This window comes from Rattus rattus, chromosome 10, assembly GCF_011064425.1.
Source record: "Rattus rattus isolate New Zealand chromosome 10, Rrattus_CSIRO_v1, whole genome shotgun sequence".
In the NCBI taxonomy this organism is placed as follows: Eukaryota; Metazoa; Chordata; class Mammalia; order Rodentia; family Muridae; genus Rattus; species Rattus rattus.
Window position 1 is genome coordinate 39,731,521 of NC_046163.1, and position 15,030 is coordinate 39,746,550.

The 15,030-nt window shown below is 38.5% G+C and overlaps 1 protein-coding gene across 2 annotated transcripts in view; it reads right to left on the reverse strand.

The window, feature by feature from the left end:
* The window catches only part of Rabgap1l (RAB GTPase activating protein 1 like), a 558,252-nt gene that overhangs the window by 218,270 nt on the left and 324,952 nt on the right, over positions 1-15,030 (reverse strand). Inside the window, exons 15-16 of one of the 2 annotated variants that reach the window (XM_032915702.1) lie at positions 14,949-15,023; positions 205-330 (exon numbers count right to left, since the gene is read on the reverse strand). In XM_032915702.1, coding sequence (XP_032771593.1) covers positions 205-330; positions 14,949-15,023 — 201 coding nt within the window. Of the gene's footprint in view, positions 1-204; positions 331-14,948; positions 15,024-15,030 lie in introns of those variants that run through there. The other variant, XM_032915701.1, reaches the window with a different exon arrangement.

The window sequence follows — 15,030 nt, forward strand, 5'->3', positions numbered from 1 at the left end:
GTGTACTTATATATAATAAATAAAAATCGTTTAAAAAACTAACTTTTATGCCTGAAAAGTAAAAAGCATTAATAAAACAAAAAAATCTATTTAAATTTAAGTTGTATCCACTAAACTTTCATGGTTAAATACTATTCATCAACTGTGTTTGTGATTTTGATACCAACAAATTCATGTATGAAAGAATTTCCCATTTTTCCTTACCTGCATTAGTTTCTCAAGTTGATAGAATTTGCAATGAAGATCTTCAAAATTGTTTTTGTATAAGTCTCTCAATTTATATTCATACATAATATTCACCAAAACACAGAATGCTTGCTCCTCTGGCATCTACAGGAAAACACACGTAAGAAGCATGAATGTCATTTGTTCAGACTAAATGTAAAGGTCCTTCTAGTCCTTCACAAAAATGGCTGAAGACCTCTTGTGACCCTAGAGACTTGCCCCCTGGTCTTACAGCAAAATCTCCTAACTACGCAATAATTCTGAATCCTGCCTGTGTTTCTGCATTAAAAAAGATAACATAATTTTTCTGTATAAAATAATTAAACGTATTTTACTTTTTCCTTTCCTATACAAAAGGCATGTGTGTATGAATATATACACATATATTGTACATACATGTATATTTGTCTTTTTTCCCCCATTGCCAATGAAATAGTTTTGCTCTTGTTATATAGACAGTTGCAGTTTTACTTTTATAACTCTAGAGAATAGTCTACTGTTAATATTCTAGAATTCATTTCATCAGCTTCCTATGAGTGGAGCTGAGTTACTATTAATTTGTATCAGCAATAGCTTCAATAAGCAACTTCTCTACACATCATTTTTGACACAGGAATGGGCTATGGGGAAATATAGTCCCAAAAGAAGAGTTAGAATGACAAAGAACAAATGGATTTCCCTTTTTTGTTTATTGCTTGGTTTTTGTTTATTGCTTCTCTTGTTTATTGCTTGGTTTTTCAAACAATGTCTCCCATAAGCCATCACTCTTTGGTCATATTTTAAATTTTGATAGACAATGTAATGTTATCCTTTCAGAATCCCCTTGACATTGTTATTTTTTCCTTCAATAAAAACATTAGAAAAGGATCTTTGGAGTTTCAAACAACGGGATTTAAATGACAAAATCAGTTACCCTTTAGGATAGTCCCTGCTCTAGTGGGACCCACATGAAGACCAAGCTGTGCAAGGAGGCCTGGGTCCAGCCCATGTATGCTCTTTGGTTGGTGGTTCAGTCTCTGAGAGCCCCAAGGGTCCAGATTGGTTGACTCTGCTGGTATCCTGTGGAGTTCCATCCTTTTAGACACCTCAATCCTTCCTCCTGTTTTTCTAAGAGGATCCCCAAGCTCTTATAGCTGGGCTGCCTTGTCTGGCCTCAGAGGGAGGATAAACCTAACCTCATAGAGACTTGATGTGCCAGGGTGGAAGAAACCCGGTGGGGGGACCACCCACTCAGGGGAGAAGGGGAGAATGTATCAGGGGAAGGATTGTGGGGGGAGGGGTGACTGAGAGAGGGCAGTGATATAAAATGAATAAGAAAATTTTATAATAAATAAAAATGAACTTTTTCAAGGATATTTTTGTCTAATAGAGAATAAGGCCTAAAGTCAGAGGAATAATTTCAAAATTATGGTATCACAGAGCTCAAAGAACATAAACAGGAAAATACTCAAAATTCTGAAAATTACACCAAGCAGACAAACAAAGGTCCCCCACTTTATGTCTGAGAGATAACTAAACATCTAATTTTTTTCCTCTTTAATGCATTTATTTTTTAACTCTATAAATTCTCTATCCCCTAGCATAAATAGAATATAAGTTGATATTACAATATAAAAGAATATTCATATTTACAGACAGAGCATGGACACAGTATTTCATGCTACTCATTGACAAGTAAGAAACTAAACTAAAATAACAACATTGTTACACATTTGTATTAAAGTTAGCAGGCTAAACATCTAATTTAAGTCTCCCTGAAATATCTATTAATGTGTAATGTTTACACCTTTAAGAAATGAAACCCTAATAAAATTACACATTCAAAAACATTAAACAGACCCACACACAGCATTTTGTATCACATGAGGTTTCAGCGAATGGTTACAGAATTCCTTTGCTCCACATTGCCCTAAGTTTTCTCTATTTTCACTGCCGAGAACCACATTTATAGCAAAATATACAATATTGTAGACAGTGGGCTGTGCAACCTCCACATGATTTCAACTCTATTTCCTTGTTGTCTAGGACCAATATACAGTAAAAGACTCTGAGAGCTTAAAGAATTTGGTCAGAACCAAGATGTCTTGGGAATGGATGTCCAATCATACTAATCCTCGGATTAATAAGACGTAGACTGAGGGAGACATGTTCTTATCAGCAAGCCACAGGGGTTAGCCTAGGTATCAAGGGGTCAGCTTTGTCCCAGGTTTAATAGCTTTTGTGTGGTCTGGATTCTTCATTTGGTTCTTTGGATGGTTTTTTGATGGTTTGGCTCCAGCAAAACTCAGATACATACAGCACTACAAAGTTAGAACCCTACTCTAAGTGCAGTGGGAAATCACCAGAGAGTTTTTAAAGCAGCCAATCTGACTTTTATTTCCACTAAGATCATTTTAGTGCTCTCTGAGGAGTAGGTTACAGGGAAAGAAAGGTAGGGAAATTCTGGTTAGGTAAGGATCTATTGCTATCTTTTCTGTGACACAGTAATGTACAATAAAATATAGTCAATTATGCTCCTCAAATAGGTCTTTCCCAGAAATGTATGGGGCTGTGGAAGAGCTGGAGGGAAGAGCTCAGCAGGTAAGGGCTCTTGCTGCTGCTTTTTTTTGTTGTTTTTGTTTGTTTTTTATTGAAACATGCTAGAGTTAATTTGGGGATGAGGAACATTAATAGAGAAAAGGCCCAGCAGCTTTGTCTATAGCCAAGACTGTGGGTTTATTTCCTTGATCAGTGATTGATGTAGAAGCCACTGTGGGTGGTACCATACTGAGACAAGTGAATCTGAGACGAGAAAGAAAGGTGGCTGAAGCAGGGCGCTGTGGCACATTCATCTAATCCCAGCATTCAGGAAGCAGAGGCAGGTCCAACTCTGAGTCTGAGAACAGCTTGGTCTACAGAGTGAATTCCAGTTCATGCAGAACTACATAGAGAAACCCTGTCTAGAAAACAACACAACAAAACACCAACAAAAACAACAAACAAAAAAGAAAGGTAGCTGAATGTAAACAAAAGGTGCAAGCCAGTGAGCACCGTCCATCCTTTTAGCTTAATGCATTATCTGTGTTGGCGGAATCCACAAAGCTTTTCTTACATCTTGTGGTAGTCAATTTTATAAACTTGACAGTATCTAGAATCACCTGGAAGGTAAACCTCTCAGTATGTTTGGGAAAGATGAGGTGAACTGAGGTGAGAAGAGCCACTCACCAGTGTGACATCACGCCACGGTCTTGAGTGTGTAAATCAGACAAATTTCACCACTCGGGTTCCTAAGTACGGACTTAGTGTGACCAACCACCTTAAGCTCCTATCACATGAATTCCCATCCATGATCAACTGGAAACTATGTAAGCCAAAACCAAAACTCTTTTTCCCTTAAGTTGCTTCTGCAGAGCATATTACCATAGCAACAGGAAAAGTAATGAACATACCGGTTAGGGCTATGTATGTGTCTTAGCCCCTGAACTTCGTTCATCAGTCTGTTTACACAAATCTTAACACAGTCTTCAATAATTATCAAGTAACGCATGACAGGCTCGCAATACTTTAGTAACCTATTACATTCCTGGGTCTTTCACAGTGAAAGCATGCAATGTGAAGAAGACAGTGGTGGCAGCTCCCAAGATAAGACAACAAAAAGTAGAAGCCAAGTATTGGTGTGAGCTCTGGAAACAAACGTGGCTCTGGCTGGGTGTGCTGGCGCATGACAAGAGGTCATGGCAGTCCTCAGAGCGCAGCTTGGGGTGAGCATGGTCGACTGTGACACTATCTCATAAAAGTGAGAGAGCAAGACAGCTAAATGTAACAACATTTGTACTTGATCCAAGAAACTTTTGAATTATCTGTGTTTTGTTCAGCTAAGTCAGTTAATGACTTTGAACTTCAGTAGTTTTATATTTTAAGCCAATTAGGATCTAATCCTGGATATGCCTGTACTTTTGGATCTCTCCTACAGTTTCCCCAACAGTAGCTACTTACTTAAAACAAAACCACTAAAATGATTCCTTAGCTGATTATAATGATTAGTGTTTCACAGAACAATACAATTCAATTTATCACTGATATGCAATTAGTCTAAAAAATTGAACAATGTATTTTTAAATTAAATAGTAAAGGTGTGGGTGTAGGAACATGGTAGATCTTAATACCAAAATCTCACTTTACTGTGTTTCTCACAAAAATCAGTTATTAGACTGGGAAAAAGAGAAGATAAACACTAAAATTTTGTAATTTAAGATATGACAATGTCCACCATGGTTATCTAAAATACAAAATAAAATAAAACATGTGCCTAGCATACATGCTTGGAGAACGGTGTAATGTAATCAGATGATCAGGTAACAAGTGTTAGCAAGGATTTGTCATCTGTACTGATAAAGACCATCTAAGGACAGAAACCTTTAATGGATGGAGACCACCTCTAAGTGTCACTGAATCTCTCAACTGTAAAACAAAGGAAGCCTTTAAGAACCATGCATTGTATATAATATATCTTTTTTTTTTCTTTTCCGGAGCTGGGGACCGAACCCAGGGCCTTGCGCTCGATAGGCAAGTGCTCTACCACTGAGCTAAATTCCCAACCCCCATATATCTTTGATTAAACCTGAATTCTGCTAAAAAACAACCTCTGTATGTACTATAACCTGTTTTTATTCCACCTCATTATGTTTTGCAGCTCCTGAATGATCTACTTCTTCCTGTGAAGGCAATGACTACTCCACTGATTTCCTCATTTTTTTTCAACAGAGAAAGATGCTGATTATTTGGAAAGTCATACGCTGTTGAGGCTTCATCTTCCGCTCATATACTGAAGAGCAAACAAAATGACAACTGCTAGCTATTTGTTCTCTTCCCCTTTACATCAAATAGATGCTAGAATACACTTAAACCAAATGGCTGCTCAGTGGTTTCTTATGCGTTACCAATTTAAATGAGCAGGATCGGGACCAAAGGAAAAGTGGCTGTGCACATAATTGTCAATTTTAGTAATAATAGCAGATACCGTTATTAGACAGATTAATGAGTCTACTTGATTTTCACAAAAATCTTAGAGTAGGGATACCTTTTTACATTTGAGTTGTGCAACTAGTGAAGTTCCAGGGCATTAATTGAGTAACAATAACTTTCAGTCTATTACGGAAAGACTGGGTTTCAAATCATGACTGTTCTTTTGTGATATGCACAAAGTAAGTCATACTCTTTATAGTCATAACAAGGGCCTCAGTACTCAATGCATTTATAAGGATAACGATATTATTTCCATATTAACATGAAGAAACTGAACCCCAGTTTAGGAATCTTACCCAAGGTCACATTGAGCTAAAAGAATTTAAAGAATAATTCGAATTTATAGCTGCTCTTTTAACTGTTGTTTGAAGGGGTTCTGTTAGGATAACACAATATAAAGCCTGATTTCAAGCTCATTAAAATCTCTGTCACAGAGTTCCCAGTTTTATGCCAATAAATAGCTCCTGAGCCAAGGTCTATCACACATAGCAGCAAAAGTCTGGAAGAATAAATTACAAATACACTAGGTTATACACATTTATACAAACAGACATTTGGATGCTGCTATCTTGACTCCATGGAATCTTGATTTCCAAGACAAATAGGAAATAGCTTTGTTTCTCATTTTTATAACATTTATTATTATTATTATTGTTGTTGTTGTTGTTGTTATTTTATGTGTATGTGTTATGTCCATACATATATGCCACATGCATGGGTGGGTGTCCACAGAGACCTGAAGAGTTCTCTGGCACTGGAGTTAATTGCTGTGAGCTGCCTGACTTGGGTGCTAGGTACCTAACTCAGGGCCAGCACTCTTAACCACTGAGTAATCTCTCCAGCCCAATCTGCTTCTTACTGTCACTGAGAAAGTCATATCTTAATCCTGCCTTTGAAGGAAATTCCACTAAAGGACTAATAACTTTTTAATCTATTGTATTCTGAAATACAGTATACAAAATACACAAAGGTCAAATGTGTATGCTCGAATAAATAACTGAGCATAAAGCAAAAACAAATGACCTCCAGGCCTCATGCAACCACCAGCTAGTCTAAGAAAGAGAATACTGTTTTAGCATTAAAGACCCCTGTGTTAACACAGGATTATCCCTCAAAACCTAAACTGTTAGCTATCTGGATTTTCACAGATAGTCTAACTCCTTCCCTTTTGAATGAACACACTTTCTTTGCTGACTCAGCCTCTTAGAACTACTGTACATGGATTATTTAGCGTATTTCCTCCTGTATCTGCAGAGTTTCTCTACATGCCAGCTAATTTAAAATGTAGTAATTTAACCTTAAAACGAGCACGACTTTTTAAAACAACAGTGCCCATTCAATTTAAATTAGTTTAAAAGTACTTAACAATAAAAATGGTAGTAAAATATACGAGGTTAAAATAGAATATGATTTTTATAGAAAATGAAATACATAATCAATCACTGAACCTCCTTTGAACAAAGATTGATATGAATGTCATGATGCTAAAGATTATATAATTGAATTTCTAAAGTAGTTTAAAATTGTTGTGGTTATATACTACCCATGCTATATTACCCTGTAACTACAGATAAAAAATATATTTCTCCCTGGTTGCTGCCACCGCAGAGAGCTCGTGGGCAGCACCCCGAGAGCGAACTTGAGCCTCGGGACCACAGGTAAGACCAACTTTTCTGATGCAAGTGACCTGCCTGGTGAACTCAAGACACAGGCCCACAGGAACAGCTGAAGACCCGTAGAGAGGAAAAACTACACGCCTGAAAGCAGAACACTCTGTCCCCATAACTGGCTGAAAGAAAAGAGGAAAACAGGTCTACAGCACTCCTGACACACAGGCTTATAGGACAGTCTAGCCACTGTCAGAAATAGCAGAACAAAGCAACACTAGAGATAATTTGATGGCGAGAGGCAAGGGCAAAGGAACCCAAGCAACAGAAACCAAGACTACATGGCACCATCAGAGCCCAATTCTCCCATCAAAACGAACATGGAATATCCAAACACACCAGAAAAGCAAGATCTAGTTTCAAAATCATATTTGATCATGATGCTGGAGGACTTCAAGAAAGACGTGAAGAACTCCCTTAGAGAAACACAGGAAAACATTAATAAACAAGTAGAAGCCTACAGAGAGGAATCGCAAAAATGCCTGAAAGAATTCCAGGAAAACATAAATAAACAAGTAGAAGCCCATAGAGAGGAGACACAAAAATCCCTGAAAGAATTCCAGGAAAACACAATCAAACAGTTGAAGGAATTAAAAATGGAAATAGAAGCAATCAAGAAAGAACACATGGAAACAACCCTGGATATAGAAAACCAAAAGAAGAGACAAGGAACTGTAGATACAAGCTTCACCAACAGAATACAAGAGATGGAAGAGAGAATCTCAGGAGGAGAAGATTCCATAGAAATCATTGACTCAACTGTCAAAGATAATGTAAAGCAGAAAAGCTACTGGTCCAAAACATACAGGAAATCCAGGACTCAATGAGAAGATCAAACCTAAGGATAATAGGTATAGAAGAGAGTGAAGACTCCCAGCTCAAAGGACCAGTAAATATCTTCAACAAAATCATAGAAGAAAACTTCCCTAACCTAAAAAAAAGAGATACCCATAGGAATACAAGAAGCCTACAGAACTCCAAATAGATTGGACCAGAAAAGAAACTCCTCCCGTCACATAATAGTCAAAACACCAAACACACAAAATAAAGAAAGAATATTAAAAGCAGTAAGGGAAAAAGGTCAAGTAACATATGAAGGCAGACCTATCAGAATCACACCAAACTTTTCGCCAGAAACTATGAAGGCCAGAAGATCCTGGACAGATGTCATACAGACCCTAAGAGAACACAAATGCCAGCCCAGGTTACTGTATCCTGCAAAACTCTCAATTAACATAGATGGAGAAACCAAGATATTCCATGACAAAACCAAATTTACACAATATCTTTTTACAAATCCAGCACTACAAAGGATAGTAAATGGTAAAGCCCAACATAAGGAGGCAAGCTACACCCTAGAAGAAGCAAGAAACTAATCGTCTTGGCAACAAAACAAAGAGAAGAAAAGCACACAAACATAACCTCACATCCAAATATGAATACAACCGAAGCAATAATCACTATTCCTTAATATCTCTCAACATCAATGGCCTCAACTCCCCAATAAAAAAGACATAGATTAACAAACTGGATACGAACGAGGACCCTGCATTCTGCTGCCTACAGGAAACACACCTCAGAGACAAAGACAGACACTACCTCAGAGTGAAAGGCTGGGAAACAACTTTCCAAGCAAATGGTCGGAAGAAGCAAGCTGGAGTAGCCATTCTAATATCAAATAAAATCAATTTTCAACTAAAAGTCATCAAAAAAGATAAGGAAGGACACTTCATATTCATCAAAGGAAAAATCCACCAAGATGAACTCTCAATCCTAAATATCTATGTCCCAAATACAAGGGCACCTACATATGTAAAAGAAACCTTACTAAAGCTCAAAACACAATTGCAACTCACACAATAATAGTAGGATATTTCAACACCCCACTCTCATCAATGGACAGATCATGGAAACAGAAATTAAACAGAGACGTAGAGAGACTAAGAGAAGTCATGAGCCAAATGGACTTAACAGATATTTATAGAACACTCTATCCTAAAGCAAAAGGATATACCTTCTTCTCAGCTCCTCATGGTACTTTCTCCAAAATTGACCATATAATTGGTCAAAAAACAGGCCTCGACAGGTACAGAAAGATAGAAATAATCCCATGCGTGCTATCGGACCACCACGGCCTAAAACTGGTCTTCAATAACAATAAGGGAAGAATGCCCACATATACGTGGAAATTGAACAATGCTCTGCTCAATGATAACCTGGTCAAGGAAGAAATAAAGAAAGAAATTAAAAACTTTTTAGAATTTAATGAAAATGAAGGTACAACATACCCAAACTTATGGGACACAATGAAAGCTGTGCTAAGAGGAAAACTCATAGCGCTGAGTGCCTGCAGAAAGAAACAGGAAAGAGCATATGTCAGCAGCTTGACAGCACACCTAAAAGCTCTAGAACAAAAAGAAGCAAATACACCCAGGAGGAGTAGAAGGCAGGAAATAATCAAACTCAGAGCTGAAATCAACCAAGTAGAAACAAAAAGGACCATAGAAAGAATCAACAGAACCAGAAGTTGGTTCTTTGAGAAAATCAACAAGATAGATAAACCCCTAGCCAGGCTAATGAGAGGACACAGAGGGTGTGTCCAAATTAAGAAAATCAGAAATGAAAAAGGAGACATAACTACAGATTCAGAGGAAATTCAAAAAATCATCAGATCTTACTATAAAAGCCTATATTCAACAAAACTTGAAAATCTACAGGAAATGGACAATTTCCTAGACAGATACCAGGTACCGAAGTTAAATCAGGAACAGATAAACCAGTTAAACAACCCCATAACTCACAAGGAAATAGAAGCAGTCATTAAAGGTCTCCCAACCAAAAAGAGCCCAGGTCCACACGGGTTTAGTGCAGAATTCTATCAAACCTTCATAGAAGACCTCATACCAATATTATCCAAACTATTCCACAATATCGAAACAGATGGATCACTACCGAATTCCTTCTATGAAGCCACAACTACTCTTATACCTAAACCACACAAAGACCCAACAAAGAAAGAGAACTTCAGACCAATTTCCCTTATGAATATCGATGCAAAAATAAGCAATAAATTTCTGGCAAACCGAATCCAAGAGCACATCAAAACAATCATCCACCATGATCAAGTAGGCTTCATCCCAGGCATGCAGGGATGGTTTAATATACGGAAAACCATCAACGTGATCCATTATATAAACAAACTGAAAGAACAAAACCACATGATCATTTCATTAGATGCTGAGAAAGCAGTTGACAAAATTCAACACCCCTTCATGATAAAAGTCCCCTAAAGAATAGGAATTCAAGGCCCATACCTAAACATAAAAAAAGCCATATACAGCAAACCAGTTGCTAACATTAAACTAAATGGAGAGAAACTTGAAGCAATCCCACTAAAATCAGGGACTAGACAAGGCTGCCCCTCTCTCCCTACTTATTCAATATAGTTCTTGAAGTTCTAGCCAGAGCAATCAGACAACAAAAAGGAGGTCAAGGGGATACAGATCGAAAAGAAGAAGTCAGAATATCACTATTTGCAGATGATATGATAGTATATTTAAGTGATCCCAAAAGTTCCACCAGAGAACTACTAAACCTGATAAACAACTTCAGCAAAGTGGCTGGGTATAAAATTAACTCAAATAAATCAGTAGCCTTCCTCTACACAAAAGAGAAACAGGTAAAAAAAAAAAAAAAGAAATTAGGGAAACGACACCCTTCATAATAGACCCAAATAATATAAAATACCTCGGTGTGACTTTAACCAAGCAAGTAAAAGATCTGTACAATAAGAACTTCAAGACACTGAAGAAAGAAATTGAAGAAGACCTCAGAAGGTGGAAAGATCTTCCATGCTCATGGATTGGCAGGATTAATATAGTAAAAATGGCCATTTTACCAAAAGCAATCTACAGATTCAATGCAATCCCCATCAAAATACCAATCCAATTCTTCAAAAGAGTTAGACAGAACAATTTGCAAATTCATCTGAATAACAAAAAACCCAGGATAGCTAAAACTATCCTCAACAATAAAAGGACTTCAGGGGAATCACTATCCCTGAACTCAAGCAGTATTACAGAGCAATAGTGATAAAAAACTGCATGGTATTATGCGGAGACAGACAGATAGACCAATGGAATAGAATTGAAGACCCAGAAATGAACCCACACACCTATGGGCACTTGATTTTTGACAAAGGAGCCAAAACCATCCAATGGAAAAAAGATAGCATTTTCAGCAAATGGTGCTGGTTCAACTGGAGGTCAACATGTAGAAGAATGCAGATCGATCCATGCTTATCACCCTGTACAAACCTTAAGTCCAAGTGGATCAAGGACCTCCACATCAAACCAGATACACTCAAACTAATAGAAGAAAAACTAGGGAAGCATCTGGAACACATGGGCACTGGAAAAAATTTCCTGAACAAAACACCAATAGCTTATGCTCTAAGATCAAGAATCGACAAATGGGATCTCATAAAACTGCAAAGCTTCTGTAAGGCAAAGGGCACTGTGGTTAGGACAAAACGGCAACCAACAGATTGGGAAAAGATCTTTACCAATCATACAACAGATAGAGGCCTTATATCCAAAATATACAAAGAACTCAAGAAGTTAGACCGCAGGGACACAAATAACCCTACTAAAAATGGGGTTCAGAGCTAAACAAAGAATTCACAGCTGAGGAATGCCGAATGGCTGAGAAACACCTAAAGAAATGTTCAACATCGTTAGTCATAAGGGAAATGCACATCAAAACAACCCTGAGATTTCACCTCACACCTGTGAGAATGGCTAAGATCAAAAACTCAGGTGACAGCAGATGCTGGGGAGGATGCGGAGAAAGAGGAACACTCCTCCATTGTTGGTGGGATTGCAGACTGGTACAACCATTCTGGAAATCAGTCTGGAGGTTCCTCAGAAAATTGGACATTGAACTGCCTGAGGATCCAGCTATACCTCTCTTGGGCATATACCCAAAAGATGCCCCAACATATAAAAAGACACGTGCTCCACTATGTTCATAGCAGCCTTATTTATAATAGCCAGAAGCTGGAAAGAACCAGATGCCCTTCAACAGAGGAATGGATACAGAAAATGTGGTACATCTACACAATGGAATATTACTCAGCTATCAAAAAAACAATGCCTTTATGAAATTCGTTGGCAAATGGTTGGAACTGGAAAATATCATCCTGAGTGAGCTAACCCAATCACAGAAAGACATACATGGTATGCACTCATTGATAAGTGGCTATTAGCCCAAATGCTTGAATTACCCTAGATGCCTAGAACAAATGAAACTCAAGACGGATGATCAAAATGTGAATGCTTCATTCCTTCTTTAAAAGGGGAACAAGAATACCCTTGGCAGGGAAGAGAGAGGCAAAGATTAAAACAGAGACTGAAGGAACACCCATTCAGAGCCTGCCCCACATGTGGCCCATACATATATAGCCACCCAATTAGACAAGATGGATGAAGCAAAGAAGTGCAGACCGACAGGAGCCGGATGTAGATTGCTCCTGAGAGACACAGCCAGAATACAGCAAATACAGAGGCGAATGCCAGCAGCAAACCACTGAACTGAGAACAGGACCCTCGTTGAAGGAATCAGAGAAAGAACTGGAAGAGCTTGAAGGGGCTCGAGACCCCATATGTACAACAATGCCAAGCAACCAGAGCTTCCAGGGACTAAGCCACTACCTAAAGACTATACATGGACTGACCCTGGACTCTGACCTCATAGGTAGCAATGAATATCCTAGTAAGAGCACCAGTGGAAGGGGAAGCCCTGGGTCCTGCTAAGACTGAACCCCCAGTGAACTAGACTGTTGGGGGGGGCGGCAATGGGGGGGGGTGGGAGGAACACCCATAAGGAAGGGAGGGGGGGAATGTTTGCCTGGAAACCGGGAAAGGGAATAACACTCGAAATGTATATAAGAAATACTCAAGTTAATAAAAAAAAAAAAAATATATATATATATTTCTTATAACTCACTAAATTCTCATCTGTTTGAGAATTCTTGCACTGCTTAACGTACTCAATGTCACAAGCTATTGCCAAAGCCCCTGAAAATTTTCTAAGCACAGAAGAGTCTAATTTTAAAAAACTATTTAGATATGAAACTCTTGAAAATTCAAAACTTTATTTTTGAATATAGTTTCATTTTTTGTTTTTTCATCCTTCTTAGGTAATGAATCCAAAATACAAAGGACTATCAGTGGGGGAAGGGCAGCATTCCACAAAGCAGTAGGCACCTGCAGTGATTAATATGCAGCTGCAAGGATGACTCCAGAAACAAGCAGCGGGGCAGCTTCTAGCAGCTAGGTAGCAGCTAGGTAACTGATACAGTATTAGCCAGCAAGACCCCAGCAGCATCTCCCTGGACCCTGAGGTGGTGTACCTGGCTAATCCTTTAGAATAGCCCACGGTTTACTGGCTTAGGCAACAGAGAAAATTAATATACAGGAAAAAATCATTCTGTATTCAAAGTAGCTGACAGGTTGATAGGTAAACAAAATATATCGACTAATTTCATAAAATAATATAAATTATGAATTAGAATATATTTGTATTAGTATGATGGTGAATATTAGTGAATCTTTTCTTAAGGATCCTGAAGGCATTTCTGTCTTTCACATTACTTTTAAAATCCATGGCAACAACTACATAATCCAATTAATTAGAGTATAAGACATGCTAATGATGTGTGTCTTGGGACATACTTCAGGAGATATTTGTAGCAACCAACCTCACAAAGGCTTTTCTAAGTTCTGTCAGAACTGGGCTGGGAAGTAAGTCTCCTGCTTTCCCAGTGCTTCACTCTGATGAGCACACTAAGTTCTCTAGTGAACGTGTATTGTTTCTCTCATCAGAAAAATCAATGGACACACAGAAAGGAGAATAAAAGTGAGTTTGGGTGTACATTATTTGTGCCCTATCCTGGACATAAACTACAAATGTATCCCACTTCAAAGGCCAGAACTTGGCAATCGATGCTAAATTAAAGTGACAGGAAAAACAAATGTATAAAAGTAAGTCAGAGAAAATCTAGCAGATTTCCTTGTTATAGTATAACAGTTCGTAGTGGTCTGATTTCTGATGCTTGTGCTTATACTGATTATTTTATTCAAGATAGATAAGCTAAAAATAATTGCAAATAAGCAATTTATTTGCTTCTAGTTAGCAAAACTAATTGAAAAACTGTCCTTGGCTAATAAATGACTGGCCCAAATTGAAACCCATCCTACAGGCAAGAACCAATCCCTGACACTATTGATGATGTTCTGTTATGCTTGCAGACAGGAAACCAGAATATTGTCCTCTGAGAGGCCCCACCCAGCAGTTGATGGAAACAGATGCAGACCCACAGCTGAACCTTAGATGGACTTTGGGAAGTCTTATGGAAGGATTGGGGGAAGGACTGAGGAACCCCAAGAGGGTAGGAACTCAACAGGAAGACCAACACAGTCAACTAACCCTTGGGGGCTCCCAGAGACGGAACTACCAACCAAAGAGCAAGCATGGGCTGGACCCAGGACCCCACAAGCATATGTAGCAGAGGTGTAGCTTGGTCTTCATATGGACCCACCAACAACTGGAGTGAGGGCTGTCCCTGAATCTGTTCCCTGTCTGTGGATCCCACTCCCCTAACTGGGCTGCCTTGTCTGGCCTCAGTGGGAGAGGATGAACCTAGTCCTTCAGAGACTTGGTGCGCCAGGGTGGGCTGATATCCAGGAAGAACTCTCCCTTCCTAGAGGAGAGGATGTGAGAGGAACTGGAGGGGACTGGGAAGAGAGGGGGACTGGATACTGGGCTATAAAGTGAATAAATAGACAAATTAATGGAAAATGCAGCACTTTAATAAGAAGACAGACAGACTACCATGTTTTGAAAACAGATGTTTTAATTTATCACCCAACGTATAATTTAAAGAGATATCCTATGTATAAGCTTCCTAAAGTGGGAAATCAGTAGGAATATCAAAACTATAGAAAGTAAACTCAGCAACACTGTGCTATTTAGAAGTGGAAAATTACTTACATGCAACAGTAATACAGCAGCAAGAAAAGACTGTCCTTGACAGTATCCGATGTCTTCATCATACACAGAGTATGCCTGGAGA